The following is a 17,268-nucleotide window of genomic DNA, read 5'->3' on the forward strand; positions in this document are numbered from 1 at the left end:
TCTAGTTCTAGGAGATCTAATGCCCTCTTGTAGTATCTGCAGGCATGGTATGCATATGCTGCACACACATAAAGACAAAACACCCCGTAAATAAAAATAAATAACATCTTAAAACAATTAAAAAAGGGTGATCTAAGGTGATGAACAGGTGAGCTTAGCATGGCCTGTTTGCCTAATGTCTTCTCTGTGTCTTCAGACAGCAGGATGCCTTTCCTCTAGGGGTCCACAGGGCCCTTGAGTGAGCTCCATGTTCAGGGGGATGGACAAGGGAAGGTGAGGGTGACCTTCCTGCTTACAGATTTTCTCAAGTGCCTGATGACACATTTTGGGGTGGTGCATCCTGAACCTCATCAGGTTTGTGTATATCTTTCATGCCTGGCCCAACTGAAGAAATGTAGATTCTCCCATCTATTCTGTTTTAATTGTTTTTGGTGTGGATATAGGAAGGAAACCTGGGTCTGTAAAATTGTGTGTTTGCAGGCAAGCTTGCATGCTTGCTTTCTTTTTGGTTTTATGGACTGACGTTCACAAAGTCCTCATCAACCAGCTTTTCACCTCTGAATAGATTACAATGTGTTTATGGATCTGAATCCTTCCAAGACAGTAGCTAATTGGTCTCACCACACAACAGTAGGAGAGTCTCATTATTCTGATTTAACAAAGGAAGGCACTTCCTGCAGAGAAGTTAAGGGACTAGATCCAGGCCAGAGCACTGAATCTAATCACCACTGTCATCGGCACACTTTTCATTGCCCTTAATTTTTAACATACTAGGAGGGCACGCTAGCAATCCATGCCGGTCCTCCAGGAGCCCAGGGATTAATAGACCTTCTGTGTAACTATCTCTCAAAAACCTAAGTAGTGGAATAAATACTTATGGAACTAAAAAAAAAAATTGTGTGTTTGGAAGAAATAGTCTTTCACGGCCCTTTGAGATAATTGTTGTTGTTTTTTCCTCAAAAAATGAGTTTTATTTCTCAATCTTAGTATGGTTGCCATTTTGGGCCAGAGCTTTCTTTGCTCTGGGGATGTCCTGTGGTTGCTGGGTGTTTAGCATCACCCCTGGTTCCTAGTTAGCAGATGCTATAGTAAACCCTCTGCTGCTAGCAATTTTCACAACTCATCTTTTAATATTGCTGATCCCATCCCTCATTATTGGAAACTGAAACCCCCAACTTATATACTGGTTTCTTATAAATGATATCTGAAATCATATTAGCAGACTTTACATGGTCTATCTTATAGGCTGAATATTGTACCCCTAAAAGTCATATGAAAACTTAACTTACTGAACTCAGTGGTGCCAGTATACAAAGATACCAGCAATTTTAGGGGCTGATCCTCTATAGAGGTCTCCCAATTCTTTGCTTCCTCATTCCTTGTTGCATCACCGACAGAATAAATCATATCCACCTCTGTGTTTTTTCTGTGTTTTCTCCCCCTGCATACTGCTCTAGATTAGCAAAAAATAGAGTTGTTTTCTTTTCTTTTCCTTTTTTTGAGACAGGGTTTCTCTGTATAGCTTTGGAGCCTTTCCTGGAATTCACTCTGTAGCCTGGGCTGGCCTCGAACTCACAGAGATCTGCCTGCCTCTGCCTCCTGAGCCACCACTGCCCAGCTCAGAGTTTTTTTATTTTCTTCTGAGGCCAGCAGTTTGCTTATCCATGAGGTCAAGAACTATGTCATGTTCATGCCTTGGGCATTTCTGATGCTCAATATATATTTATTAAATGATTGAATGATTGACAGAGGGAAGTTTGAGTGATGAGATAACTATTTCTCTATTATGAAAACTATTTTAGTCAGGGAGTACATGGATGTGTGCACACCAAGACTGGTGTAGAGATGGCTGTCACCATACAGATGCACCTGTCTTGGGAGGACATCTTTGTTTAATCCATTTCAATCTCCCACCTTACTCTAGTAGAGAGCCATCAGGACTTGCTGGAGTGAGGTGAAGCACAAGTCCACAGTGTAAGCAGTAAGAGAGACATTTCGCTCAGTTTGTCAGGAAAGGAAGAACCTGGTTTATAGGAGCCTAGGCAAGGGAGGATGTCACTTGGTCTCAGTGAAAGATTTTTCTAGAATCTTCAGCTTCACCTATTTGAGTCTTGAACTGCACTGGAATAACTTGGTATTGGGTTCGAAGGTTCTGGGAAGACCACTGGGTTTGTTGTGTAGACATTTGGAATGACCACATCCACCTGAAAAACAAAGGCATACAGCAGATGCACACTTCACCAGTGCTAGAGTAGTCCTCTAGAGGTTCATTGCTGGAAGCCTACACTCCAGCACGGAGTGGCTGAGGTGGTGGGGCCAGTAAGAGGTGATGTCTGAGGGGTGGTGATCAGGCTGTGGGTACCACTTTCATTAATGGGTTTATTCTTGACTCAGGGAGAGGGCTAGTTTTCACCAGAGGATGTTGTAATAAAGCAAGGTCACCCCACATGCTTAAATCTTTCTCAACTAGGCCACTCTTCTTTTTCCTTCTCTGCTGTGTTATAACCAGGCAGAGAGTACTCAGAAGTACTCTAGGGCAATGCTGTTTAGATACTCCAGCCACTGGAATCGAGAGGCAAGTAAACCTCTTTATTTTACAAATTACCCAGCGATAACAACAGAGAGTAGACTAAGGTGCCTCAGTAATAAAGGCAAGTTAAAGACAAACATTGAGACTTGTAGATATTCTTCCACTTCTTCCTCTTTAGCAGGAACAAAACTCACAGAAACCCTGTGAGTTTTCTATCATCTCAGGGTATAGTTCCACCCACAAAGGAGCCCCAGGACTCACATTGTTGGACTGACAGCAGGCCACTTGGCAGCCAAAGTGGGAAGACACACTTGCGATGGAGAGCTCCAGGAGGCAGAAGATGAGCAGTACACCAGAAAGAGCCATGCCTATTGTCTGGAATCAGAAGAAATCTGAGGGCATCAGTGCTGGGCTATGAGTTTGACAAGATTCTGCAATGGAGCATCTGTGTGGCCTTGGCAAAGTCTCCCTCCCCTAGCCTTATAGGGACCAATGTCTCCTAGGTCTTTGTGAGGCTAAACTGTGGGTAGAAAATGGTTATTTTATCATCCAATGTAGCAGCCTTTAGGGGAAGAAGGGTTATTGGTTAAGGAAATGCCAAAAAAGATTGCATCGGGGTAATTTCTTAATAAAATGAGTTGAGTAAAGAATACACATGACCTTGTGTGCCAAAGGCATCAGGCTGGATGCCATGCCAAAGAGAGCTTTGAGGAAGCCAGGGTGTCAGGGGGTGGGGGGCAGGAACAGGGGCAGGAGCACAGACTGAGATGAGAGATGTGGTGGCTAGGACCCACTCTACAGTGGGAAACAATGTGGGAAACATGGCTGGATTCTGGATGCATTCCCAAAGAACCACCTGGATTCCTTAAGGAACCAGCTGCGAGGTGTGAGAGAGGGCTCAATGGCTCCTTCATGGTTTTGTCTCCAGCAACTGAAGGATGGAGCTACTTTATGAGATGGGAAAAACAAAAGCGTGCTTTTGTGCTGATAGAAAACCTCGAAGAAAACGGAGGGCATAGATAGTGTAGAAGAGAGGAGGGGGGAGAGGGAGGGAGGAGGACTTGGTCTGCTGGGCAAGGCTGTGGTCCATTGTCAGCTTGACAGAACATGCCCGAATCTGCCCATTTAGTTCAGTCACACAGTCCCTGTGGCTGCGGAATACTAGATTAGTGCTGAGGCCCAAACTGAGATGTGTTGTTAGTGTAAAACAACCTGGACTTCAAAGGGTCACTACGCAAAAAGAAAATAGCCCGACCCTTACTGCACCTTAACTAAATGCCCCTCATTTTTCCCACATCCAAGTTCCACATTAGAAGAATCCTTCCTCCTCCTTGGCAATGCAAAGCCCTCCCCCTCCTTTTGTGGCAGGCCTGTGCTGTGGACCACAGCCTCCTCCCTTCCTCGACCTGTAAGACTGGACCTCTATTCTGCTGTGTGGGCCTGAACTATCCCCAAAGTCTTTACCATGCTGCCGCCTGTCTGTCTGTCTGTCTGCCAGTGCAATAACCACTTTTTCTAGACTCCTTCATCTACTGAGACCTGGAGCTGAGTCCCCCTGTAGTGGCTGGAGTGAACAAAGAACCCGCCTCAGTGCCTGTCTCTGTAGTCCCTCCTCCAGCCATAACTTCGTCTTTCAGTAGTGTATGCTACCGAAAAATTTAATAAAAATAGTCGCAATTTTCAGTGTGGCAAAGAATTACATATGCAGCCCACATTCTATTTCTGTTAGACGGTGCTGGTTGCTAGTGCAGGCGGGCAGGTGACAGTTGTCAGAACTGATTCTGCTCTTGTCTGGCCATGCTCGTTCATGTGCTGTTTTCTGTGGATGCTAAAGGCCTGCTGTATTGTGACAGGAATTGTATGTCCTGCAAAGCCTAAAAGCCCATCTGGCTCTGCCGAAAACGTTTGTTAGGGTTTGGCAATCCTAGGTTCCCCTTATGACGCTGTCACAGGGCCCAATCTTGTTAACATCTTGATATTTGCAAGAAAATGGATGCAACTGTAAGGCATTATGATAAGAGAAATAAGCAGGTTCAGAAAGATGAATGCTTCATGTTTTCTCTCATATGTGGAACCTAGATTTTAATTTGTGTGTGTGTGTGTGTGTGTGTGTGTGTGTGTGTGTGTGTGTGTGTGTTTTGTAGGCCATAACACTAGAAGTGGGGGATCCTGAGAAGGGAGGAAAACATCATAAAGGAGGTGGGGGATGGAGAGATGTTTCAGTGGTTAACATTACTGGCTGCTTTTGCTGAGGACTTGGGTTCAGTTCCTATCATCCACATGGCGGCTCATAATTATCTGTAACTTCAGCTCCAGGGCATCCAAGGCCCTCTTTTGACCTCAGTGGGTACCAGGCATACATGTGGTACACAGACATACATGTAGGCAAAACATTTGTACACATAGAATCAAATAAAAAGTCTTTAAACAATTAAAAAAAGAGAAAGCAAGCAGAGCTGGGACTAATTGAGGGGAAGAGAGTGAACCAGCTGGAGGTGGAGGGGGCGGAAAGGGACAGTAGGGAAGGGGACAACTGAGGACAAAGGAGGATGACAGGTATGTGTAATGATGAAACCCAGCACTTTGAATAGAAAACTAAAAAACTAAACTAAACAGAAAGGAGTTTTCAAAGGAGGAAAAAATGTTTGTCGAACCCTGGTCTACACAGCAGGCAGGAAGGCTGGAACTGTGGAGGGCTACTAAAGTTTTGTGCATCATCACGTTGAGTTTTTCCAGTGCTACAAGGCAGGCACTGTTTTACGAAGGCAGTAAAAGCCGAGGAAAGGCTACAGCTGAGGGCTTTAAACCCTGTCCTGATACTAAAAGCATTTCCTTTTCTTCCAGTGCTCAGCAGGAAGGCTTGGTTTGCCAGGCTCTTTCTGGCATGGTCTGAACATAGCTCAGTGGTTGAGGACACTCACCATGCTGTAGTAGTAGTAAGGGTAGTCATTGGGGTAAACATATGTTCCCGAGATACTCATATCTGTGATGAGGAGTATGATGCCCACTGCTGAACAGATGGCGCTGAAGATGTTCAAGCCCACGCTGCCATTCAGCTGGAGGAGACACACAGGGTCAAGGTGGGAGAGGACGTTGAGTATAGCTGAGGCGTGCAGATTCAGCCAGCAACCCTCCCCCATTTGTACTGTGCTAAATTAGACCGAACATCCTCTTCACCATGGTAATCATTTATCAAAGTCATAGTTTAGTGGCAGGAAGCACTTTATGAGTCTGGACAATGTACAGAAAGGTATGTCTAGATATGTTAAACTTTCCTTTCTGAATGTTTTCCAATAGAGCTCATCTGACTGTAGGATCCTGATCACTAGGAGACAGTTATGCTGGGTAACCTGCTCATCAAGGAAGCAGAGCTAGTACACTGGTCCATTGCTAGGGACAAAGCACAAAAAGCTCTTTCCACATGACTCCAGAATTCCGTTTCTAGATTTCTTAGTGAAGCAGGCGCTAGGACCTTTACTGGCCCCTGCAGGAATGGCTGGAAACCTGCTCTATGTGCTATGGGCATACTCTGTGTAGTGTGTCCTGAGTACATGGGAGCTTTGTGTCTCCTCCTGTGAAGGCCTCCTATGCAAGCTAGTCCTCTCTCCCTCCATCTTTCTTCCCATCCTGACATTGTCCTCCCCCCCACCCCCGTGTGTGTGTGTGTGTGTGTGTGTGTGTGTGTGTGTGTGTGTGTGTGTGTGTGTGTAGTCTGTGCCTGTATACAAGGGATAGTGTGCAGGTGAGTGCCCTAGGTCTGCCTTGGTGGTGCAAGAGTAAGGGAAGGATTGCTTGTCAGTCTTATTCCTCACTGCAACACTATAGGTCCGGAGCTGGGACAGACAGCTTCAGAATGTGACTTACCAGGCAAGAAGAATTGGGCTGATTCTCTGCCGCCACGGAAAGAGATCCTGAAATGATAAACTTGTACACAAGATTGGGAACTTACCATGAGTTAGGCATCAGCATACCCTTCCCTAGGAATCTGATTCTGAGAACAGATAGTCTCTCACATACAGACTTACTTATGGGGACCCCAGCTCTACAACGGTAGAAAACGTGTGTGTGCTGACTGGCTAAGGGACAGTGATAGGATAATCAGGACTTTAGGATTCACTAGAACACGTTTTAAAGTCTAGTTTGAAACTTACATGATCTTTGGTGAGTTAATAACCCAAGTCTTTGTTTCCTCATCTGAAAAAATGTGGACATTCATATCTTTCTAGGTATCATTGTTGTAACTTATGCCTCATATGTACTGTGTCTTGTTCATAGTACTCAATTGATGTTATCCCATTTCCTGCTGTTTGTTTACACATCTTCACCATCTGTGACTTTCCAGGGTCTATATCAGGATTCATGAGGTGTGGGCCTCTGGAGGGAAGAGGAAAAGGGTGCTGACTCCTCTGGGTGAGATAGGAGTTCAGCATTAGTCCTTCCTGTTGCATGCCTGAATGGGCTCTGTTCAGTCAGGTAGATAGATAATGAATGTGAGTCTCAGATGCTGAGCATCACACAAAGGGAGAATTTCTTGCCAATATTGGTGCTCTGCAGGCAATGTGGCCGAGGGATCACCTGCCATTGTTTGCCCAGTGTGATAACAGTGGTGGTTTGAGAAGGAGCAGCTAAGATTTCACACACTCTGCTATCTGCTGGGTTCTACTTGAGGTGCTTTAAGACATGGCTCTGTTGAGAGAACACCCACATCTTACCATTCATTGATTTGAAGCACACAATCCCAGTATTTTTAGTATATTTATAGAGTTGTTCAATCTAAGTCGAGAACATTTTCATCATCCCATACCCAGTAGCAATCTTGTCCATATCTTCCTTTCTCCATCTAACACTACTGTTATTTCCTTTTAAAAGATGGGCAAAATCTAGGTGTAGGAGAGATAGCATTTTCTTCAGCAGTGTAGCCCCTAGTGAGTTGCCATGCTCCAGGAAACACCCTGTCACACATGCTCATATAAGCAACCCTAATTAAACTCAATGGGTCAAAAGAAAAAAAAAAAACAAAAAACAAACACCATGAAAGTAGGAGGTGGACTAGTTGGGGAAAAACAGGGGTCAGTAGGAGTGGGGAGAGGAGTGAAAGAGGCCGTGGGGGTGAATGTAATCACAGTATATTGAACATGTGTGTACAATTTTAAAAGTGAATAAAGCAGATTTGAAAATACAGGCAGAATGAGGCTTATGGACTTCAAACAATTCACTCAAAATCATCAAGCAAGTAGCAAAGCTTGAGATCAAAGCCAGGTAGCTTGACTTCAGACTCAATGTCTTAGCCTTCATCCTGTGTTCCCACTTGGGGCAGAGGCATAGTTACCTAAAATGAAAAAAATATTTGGGTTGCTTCCCTTCCCAGGAAAATGTCCTATTTTTTTTTTCTGTCATTGGAGAAACAAGTCTCAATTTCACAGCCTTTCCCTTATAGAAATGTGTTAGGAAGCAAGGGCGGAGAGTTGGATTTTCATGTTCTTGTTAGTACACTGGAGAGCTCCCTTTGCTCTGGAGGAGGGCATCGGGAATGGACGGGGACTAGGAAGACAGAGCTGGAGTGAGAAAGTGACAAGGAACAACAACAAACAATGGCAGCAACAAAACACGAGAAGACAAAGGGAGGACAGTTGTGACCTTGAAAGATCCTAGCCCTTCAGGCTTTACACCCCCAAGCCTCAGGAAAAGAGAAACTTCAAGCACCAGGAAATGAGAAACTAAAAATCTAGTTCCAAGGGCAAGCTGACTTAGGCATTGTTCAATCTCCCCTGCAACCATATAACAATGTAAAAAGATTTCTGTTAAGAGATGTGTTCAACTGTGACTGGGATAGTTGCAGGTGTTCCAGGAAGGACCACCGTGACCTGTGTGTAAACTCCACTCCCACCCTGATACCCCCCCTTGAGGTCTCAGGAAGAATGTACCTGTTGATGTAACTGTACCCCCTATGTGATCACTCTGTAACAAGACCATGATCTGGTGAAACGAAATTGTATGGGAATTGTAATCTTATGGCTTTTGTGGGTTTTTCCTTTAAAAGCCCCCATGGGGCTGCAGTAAGATGCAGCTCTTGCTCTTAGGACAAGAGTTTGCCCTTCTGTACTGAAGCTTTAATAAATCCTCATGCTTTTGCATCAACTGGACTGGAGTCTGGGTTCTTGGGGCGCCCACTTGAGACCTTAAACTTTGGGGTCCAACAACCTGAGGGCCAGCAGGGCCGTTGGGATGCCAGGGCACTTCCTGGTGTTCACCAGCACTCAGGGGAAGCTAACAGGACACAGCAAGGCTGTGACACTATGAGATGTTTCAATACAGGTCTATCTATAAGCCCAAGGATCTGTAGAGGGTTGAGAGAAGAGGATTGAGGTCCACGTCCAGGTCAGTTCAGAGTCCGAAGAAACTGCAGCCTTGAAGGATGAGTCATGAAGAGGACTGAGTCATGAACGTGGGTCAGAGCAAGAGGGAACAGGTTCTCTGAAGGATACATCCTTATGGTTCTGCAGGCTTGTGAGGCTATGGGGATGGCAGAGTGCCAATCTGTTTTTGTTTTATTGTCTAGGAAAGGTTGGCATTGGTTGACTTCTAAGGTCCTTCTGGAGTTTGGATATTTATGGGAAAACATATTTGAGTCACAGGTAGGTGAGGTAAAAACAAAAAGGAAAGGAAGTTGGAGAAGAGCTCTCGCTCTCTCTCTCGTCTGTGTCTCTGTGTGTGTGTGTGTGTGTGTGTGTGTGTGTATTGGGGAGGTACCAGGAAAAGAGTCATAGAGTTCAAAGGCAATAAACTGGCATACAGGAAGGATTGTATTTTTGTGGCGTCACAGATCACCTTGAGAATCTAATAAAAGCCACAGACCTTTTCAGAAAAAGAATTCATAGCTATTATGCTAGATATTCCACTAAAATGGCCTCTGAGCCCATCTATGGACAGTGAGTCAGACATCTCCACTGCTGGGCCACAGACTCTACTGACTATTGAACAACAACAACAACAAAGTATTTTGAGCTTAGTCTTCTGGGTGTCTGTTGAACAATGCTTGAAAGCCTAGCTCCAGTATCGTTTTCTTTGTGAGTTAAATGCTGCTGTTTCTGGTTGATGATCTACAAGAAATGCCTTGGACAAGAGCGAAGGGAGAGAGAGAGACAGAGAGAGGAGAAAAGAGACAGGAGGTGGACAAGGCCTGCCTTTTATGAGGAAACAGTGAATGCACACAGGGAGTGCTGGCCCTGTTGTATGGTGTGACTCTAAAATACAATATTTGGTTCCCTGTCTAGGAAGGCTCTCCTGGCAGTCTGAGACATGCCAGGACCCTGGAACCTGGTCCTCCCGCAACAGCCCTACTTTGCCACCTAATGGATCACTGGGATTCTCCATTCAACACTGATGATTGGTAAGCCTCCAGCTTCTGGCGATTTCCCATGAATGAGGCTTCATTTCTCGAGCACAGTCCTCTCCTTGCCTTTTGGCATTTCTTGAAGTCCTGGTACCAGGTGTCTGTGTCTCAATCGGGCTCTTAGCCCATTGGCCCCTGCTTTTTTTTTGGTCCACTGAGCAGCTGTGCCTCTTTGTTGGTCCTTGGTGAATCTCTGGGATGCTAGAGATTCCAGCCTTTGGACCTTCTCTACCTCACTCATGGAAAATGCTCCTACCTCCCTGTCTAGCACTTGATTTAAGGGCTTAACTTATCTATCTGCCTTTCCAGTCAGACCTGGTCCCATACTTCTTAGATACCAATCAAAATGGCCACTTACCAGCACCCTGGTATTTTACAGGACCTTTGCGACTTCTGCCATGGATCCAATAGGTGGAAGGGGGTCCCTTACTTTCAAGCTTTCTTTTATCAAGTCCCTACTCCGACGTAGCCTTTCATTCTTTCATTCTTTGCTCCCCCCTTCCCTCAAACCTCTTGCACTAACTCTGTTGTGTGTGGCGTGTTTGCTTAGCGGCATACCTTGGCAGGGCCGCCAAAGGTACCCATCTCACACTAGGACCCCATCAGCCTGCTCCGTCCGCAGGAGATCTACTCTCTTTCACCTGCAACAGATCTGCTTTCTCATTCGCCGACAGCTTTGCCCTCTATTCAGTACCAACAATGGGGTTTCTGGTGGGCTTACCCGCCTCTGACCATTCCCCTGCATGTGAGACTGGCCTCAGTATTTTTTGGACCAGGCAGTTGGGGAACTGAAAGCATTTTTCACTTTCTTTCTTAGGAGCACCTGGCGGTGCCACCACCGACTTAAGTTTGGGTATTTCTTCTTCCTCCTCCATCATTTCTTGGGTACTTTCCTCTGGTGGCCTTCCATCTCCTGAGGAGCCACCTGCCTGGCTCTGCTTCACTTATTTTTTCTTTGTGCTTCCAGGATTCTTCTGGGGACATTTTTGTCTCTCCATTATCTACAACAGGTTCTGAAAGTTCCATGCCAACAGCTGAATTTGAATCTTCACACAATAATGACTGTTCTTGAGAGGACTCCATAGGTGCTGGTTAAGAAAATTCTTGTGAGCTCTGGGGAGTGGACTTGGATTCACCTCGAACAACATCTTGCCAGGTCCAAGAAGCACCAGATGGTTCCACAGAGCCTGGACCCGAAGTAAAACAGCCAGCTACCCCAGGACATGGCCAGCACCCTAGTTTTCTCAGGTCACCCAAAGATGTTTGACACCTCCCCAGGCCAGCAGGAAGCAGTCTCAAGAACACGGCACCCTCATCCCCGCCTGACCTGCTACCCCTTTCTAACTCCTTTTTATAATAAACAAAAGAGAGAAATGTTAGCATTCAGGCATCTGTGCTGGCCTGCCCCTAGGGTCCTCACAGGATATTTCCTCAGCTGCAGCCACTAAAAGCACCTCCTGTGAGCATTCACTATGTTTCCTTATAAAAGGCGGGCCTTGCCCACCTCGCATCTCTTTTCTCTTTTCTCTCTCTCTCTCTTCCTTTGCTCTTGTCCCCAGGCACAAGACTCTGCCCCCTTTTCTGCCACTTCTCTCCTCTCCCCTCAATAAACCTCCCAGTGGGCCCTGTTGTATGGTGTGACTCCTTCCTGCCATTTTAAAAATACAACAGGGGGTTGGGGATTTAGCTCAGTGGTAGAGCACTTGCCTAGCAAGCGCAAGACCTGGGTTCGATCCTCAGCTCCAAAGAAACAAAAAACAAAACAACAACAACAAACAAACCCCCCAGATATTACCTAGATCATCTAGGAAGACATTCTCAATGAAGAATTGTGTACATTTATTTGGCCTGTGATCATGTCTGGGGAGGATTATCTTAACTGTTAATTGATGTGGGGAGACGAAAGTTACTGTGGGCAGCACCATTCCTTAGACAGGGGTTTCTGACCATGTAGGAGTTGAGAACATGAGTTGAGCCCAAGCAAGCCTGTAAAGTGAGCATGCATGCATTCGTTTCTCTTTGTTCTTGACTACAGCTGTGATGTGACTAGCTGTCTCAAGTTCCCTACACCTTGACTTCTTTTCAATAAAGGACTGTAGCCTGTAGTCTGTAGCTAAAACAATTCTTTTCTCCCCCTATGTTGTTTGCCAGGCTATTTTATCACAGCAACAGAAATGAAACTGAAACAGGGAGGTATTCCGGGAAGGAAGGGATAAAGTGGGAGGGGAGCAGGGGAGCAAGAGAGGAGGAGTGTCGGGGAGAAGACAAGTAAGAACAAAGTCTGAGTGAAAGTGCTATAATAAACCCATTACTTTGTACACTAATTTAAAACACCCACCACCACCGCCAGCGCCAGCGCCACCAGCAGCACCGGCAGCAGCAGCAAAGAGTTGGGACACAAGATGGGCACAAAGGGAAGATACCAGGGGAGGATGTCTAGCTGTAAGGTTAGGAGAGACCACAGTGGTGACTACCAGCTGACATTCTGGTCTTGGATTTGCGGCCTTCAGAACTGGAAGATGACACCCTTCTATAGTTTGGAGCTACCCAGCCTATGGCACTTCATTATAGTCTATCCCAACTCCTTCTCCAACTAAGACATTTGAGCAAGAACCTCCATATTCCTGAACAGCTTGGCAAGGTGGCCCTGAGCATCAGACTGGAGCTACTCACCCAAACGCCTCCCCAGAAGGGGAAGCCTCCATAGAGGGAGATAGGTATATAGTACCCAGAGAGGTTGGTCATCATGATGGAGCCCATGCCAATGTGCACCAAGCCAATCAGGATCTGGATGGCCTGTCAGGAGAGCCACAAGCTGAAACCTTTGCCTCTGAGCTCTGATCTTGCCTTTCCTTTAACTTCCTTTATATTTTAATACCCATTTGGTTTCCCTGGTCTAAAAAATAATGTGAGAAACAATATAATAAAATTAAAGCTATCTATAATCAAACACTACCTGGAGAAAGCAAGCATTTACATTTTATTATAACCTTCTATTATTCTTTTTCAAACATGTATCTTGGTAGCATAGAAACAGTGTCTCTACACTTTATTAACTTAATACTTTATCATGAGCATATCTTTTGGCCATTACATTTTCTTTGTATTTGTGTGTGTGAGTTTGTACATGTTTATATGTGTATGTGCATGCATGTGAGTGTGTGTGTGTGTCTTACAGACATGTTGTAAAAAGCATATATATTGTTTCCTTAAGTTTATACTAATGGTACATTAATAACATTTCTCGGAGTTAGACCCAATCATTGCACAAAGAACTTCCTTGTTCCCTTCATAGTTCCATATTATTCTGTTTGTTATTAGTACAATACAGTGACTTGACCAATGTTAAATGGATGGATAGTATACTGGTTAGTTTTAACTGTCAACTTGACACGACATTGAGTCACCTGGGAAGACAGTTTTGATGAGGAACTATCTAGATTAAGCTAGACTGTGGAAATTTATGTGGGGGATTGCCTCCATTGCTCATTCATGTAGGAAGATCCTGTCCATTGTGGGCAGCACTATTCCCTAGACAGGGGTCCTGAACTGTATAGGCTAGGAGAAAGCTATATGAGAGCTAGAAGGTAGCATAGATGTATTAGTTTCCCTCTACTCTTGTTGTGGATGTGATGTAACCTGATTCCTGTTTGACTTCCCTGGTAACCTGAAAGTGTAAGCCAAACAAACTTCTTTCTCCCATCTGTTACTTTTCATCAGAGTATTTTACCACAGCAACAGAAACAAAAATAGAATAGATAATTCAGTTGTATCCATCCTTCTGTCTCTACAAGCCACACTGCAACAAATAAACTTAGAGGTAACACATTTCTTGTGCATCTTGGCTTATTTGGAGGCTAAAGTCTCAGAAATGCACCACTGGAGGCTTTTTAATATACAAATTGCCTCTTTTTAGACTTCCCTAAGCAAGATTACAGCATGAGCTGGGTTTGGAACATGGGCTCTGGGTCAGAACCAATGCTTGTCACTCATGTACTGCGCAATAAAGTGGGCTCCCTTGTGCTATTTAGGCCAGCCTTTCAGCCATTGCTGCTTGTCTGGCCTGCTTGCCTTCTTTCTGCTTTGGGCAAAGACTTGATTTCAGCAACCTTGGGCTTCATTCCACCTTTGGGAAACTTTGTCCTTGTTGGACACTCTTACTTCCTAAGCTATAGCAAGTAAATGCATAGAGGCAAAAGGATCTACATTCAAGATCACTGCTTTTTGGCTGTTTTTTTTTTTTTAATTCTTTTTTCCTAAATGCCTCAAATCAGAAACTACAAGGTTGTATACTGAGGCTCCTTGTGATAAAGAGATTTACAACAGACCTGGGTTTTGCTAAGTCAGCCCGACCTGCTTTATTTGAAGTTTCTTTTCTTTCTTTTTGTTTGTATTTATGTATCTATGTATGCATGTATGTATATATATATATGTGTGTGCACACATGTGTATTTATATATGTGTGTATGTTCATGCATGAGTGTGAGTGTGTGGTTCCTCGGGCACTGCACATCTTTTGTGTGAGTTATGTGCGTGTGCAAGGATGTGAATGATGAGGCTGACATCTACCTTGGATATCCTTCTCCAGGAACCATTTACATTTTTTTCTTTGAGACAGGGTCTCTCACTAGCCTGGAATTCACCAAGTAGGCTGGGCTGGCTGGCCAGAGAGCTGCAGGGATCTGCCGGTCTTTACCTTCCTGGTTCTGGGATCACAGTGTGCATCCCCACAGTCAGCTTATGTAAGGTGGGTTCTAGGGATGGCACTCAGCCTGCAAGCACTTCACTAAGCACTTTACTAACTGGGCTATCCCATTCTGCTGCCTCTTATTTGGAATTTCTGTTCATCTATCTCAAACCCCTGCTTTCCTCTATAGTACGGCCTTGGGCTCACAAAGTGAACTTTTACTTACCCCCAGGACTTTGCCATTTTTCAAGACTTTCTGCGCTGTCACCAAACCAGGTGGATTCCCAGGAATTACGTGGATTTGAGGCTGGTTGCCTGGATACAGAGGCACCTGAGTCACAGTTCCTGGGACCACGGGGTAACCGTTGGGGGGTGCCACCACATATACAGAGTTGACCGGAGGGCCTGGTGGAGTCATTGGATTCATGCTGATGAAAAAAACATGTGCAACAGAATCATTCATCACTTACATACTTGTGTTTTACAGTTTTAAAAAGACTTCAAGAGGCAGGGGAGGCAGCTCCATCAGTAGCTACTTGCCGCACCAGCATGAGGATGTGAGTTTGGATCTCTGGCACCGTTATAACCTTGAGATGACTTAGCAGGTGAAGGTACTTGCTGCCTGATGGCCTGAGTTTGGGCCCTGGGACTCACATGGTGGAAAGAGAGAATTGGTTCCCCAAAGTTGTCCTCTGATCTCCAAGCACATTTAGTGGCACATGTCTGGCCATACACAATAAGTAAATATAATGTAATAACAATAATTAATAATAAAAACAACATTGTTGTTATTGTCTTTATTGCCAGGAGAGACAGGGAATCTCTAGGGCTAGCTGATAGCCAGTCTAAAAGATAAGATGAACAGTGAGTGAAGAAAACACCCTACATAGACCTGTGGCCTCCATACATATGTGCATGTATGTGCTTGTGCACCTGCGCACATGCACGCACATAGGACATTAAACACTTTAAAATAACTGGGAATGAAGCCAGGTGTGGTGGTGCACACCTTTAATTCCAGCACTCAGTAGGCAGAGGCAGGCAGACCTCTGTAAATTCAAGGCTAGCCTGGTCTATAGAGTTAATTCCAGGACAACCAGGGCTACACAGAGAAATCCTGTCTCGAAAAAACAAAACAAAACAAAAAAAACCCAACAAAACCCAACCAACTAAGCAAGCAACCAACCAACCAAATAAAAAAACCCAACTGAGAATGACTTTTTCTTGAGCAATTCAACCCCGTGTATTCGCTAATCCCATTTTAGAGACAATGTTAAACATTCTTTACAGGACTTGTTGGGCATGCCAGGCAGCCAATGCTTTACAAGGCATCTCTTTCAAACTTAACCCCAGTCCCACAGATAAATAAAGTAAGGCCCAGAGAGGTTAGGTGATCCCAGAAGACAGGTTGTGCCTTTTCCCTCTTTGCATGTCTCCTGGTGTTTCAATCTTGATTTGCATAGATTGGAAATCTATCCTGAAGAGCCACAGTGGAAAGACTCTTGGGGAATATTGAGTTCAATTCTCTTAGACTTTGGAAAAGAAACCAAGAGTGGGGCTTCTCCAATGTTATGTACATATTAGAAAAATGGAGGTCATTGTGCTCAAGAAAAGTCCACTGTCAGTGTAGTGTGTGTGTGAGTGTGCATGCATGCACGTGTGTGTATGTGTGTTTTGTCCTGCTCAATTTTCTAGGGCCACTAAAGAAGTTACGTTTATTTCTTTATCTATCATTGTGTGTGTGTGTGTGTGTGTGTGTGTGTGTGTGTGTGTGTGTGTGTGTGTTGTGTGTGTTTTCCATGTCACACATTTGGAGGTAGAGGATAACTGGTGGGAGATGATGTTCTTCTACTGAGGTCTGGTTCCTAGATCTCACGCTCATGTTGTCAGTCTCGGTAGCAATAACTCTTGCCCACTGAGTTCGTATGCCTTTAACATTTTCTTTCCTTCTTCCACTTTACTTTTGGAGCAGACACAATAAACCGAGTACAATACATCCTTTCAATACCTTTCACCCACTTACATTGCCCATGTCTCACTTGACACAAACCCCTTATCTCTGTCCCTCAGTGAGCCGTACAAAATACTTGATCATGGACACTCACCTTGCTGTGCCTGTTGCCAAGTAAGTCTCTCTTGCTCCTGTTCCCGACTCTCTGCTGTGGAAAGCTTGCTTCCCTAGAGAATGGCTGTGCCCTGTACAGTTGGACGATTCATTTAGAATGATCCAAAGTCCACTCCACTTCTTTCCTGGGTGGGGGCTGGCTCAGCAGATGTTCAGAGCTCCCACACCCACATTTGCTTCCTGCCTTAGTCACGGAATCAATTAAATACAGTTCCATTTGTCAAGGGTTTCATGATGCCTGAATGGATAGATGAGGTTGTGCTGGGTGCTCTAGGAGACAAAAGAATGACCTGGGCATTCAGGACTTGATGTACTGGGCTGAGATAGAGGACAGGATGAAATCAATTTCACAACCAAGAGATAGGTGATCCCAGGAGAACACAGAGGGAGATGATTGATGGGCATTGGAGTGCTTAGCTATTTGAACTGAAAGGAGAAAAGTTGGAACCAATGGATAAAATGAGACTTACACTCGACCCCCATATATATATTTAAAGTTTTATTTATTTTATGTTAATGAGTGTTTTGCCTTT

General features: G+C 44.7%; 1 protein-coding gene across 1 annotated transcript; it reads right to left on the reverse strand.

The window, feature by feature from the left end:
* Nucleotides 1-1,700: 1,700 nt before the first annotated feature.
* Ms4a8 (membrane spanning 4-domains A8) lies at nucleotides 1,701-17,001 on the reverse strand. Its single transcript, XM_028884307.2, has 7 exons — nucleotides 16,716-17,001; nucleotides 14,837-15,038; nucleotides 12,597-12,719; nucleotides 6,395-6,454; nucleotides 5,452-5,586; nucleotides 2,792-2,905; nucleotides 1,701-2,204 (listed from the first exon to the last, which is right to left on the reverse strand). The coding sequence occupies exons 2-7, from the start codon at nucleotides 15,035-15,037 to the stop codon at nucleotides 2,097-2,099; spliced, it is 741 nt and encodes a 246-aa protein (XP_028740140.1). The 5' UTR covers nucleotide 15,038; nucleotides 16,716-17,001; the 3' UTR covers nucleotides 1,701-2,096.
* Between the last annotated feature and the right edge of the window lie 267 nt (nucleotides 17,002-17,268).

This window comes from Peromyscus leucopus, chromosome 1 (genome assembly GCF_004664715.2).
Source record: "Peromyscus leucopus breed LL Stock chromosome 1, UCI_PerLeu_2.1, whole genome shotgun sequence".
In the NCBI taxonomy this organism is placed as follows: domain Eukaryota; kingdom Metazoa; phylum Chordata; class Mammalia; order Rodentia; family Cricetidae; genus Peromyscus; species Peromyscus leucopus.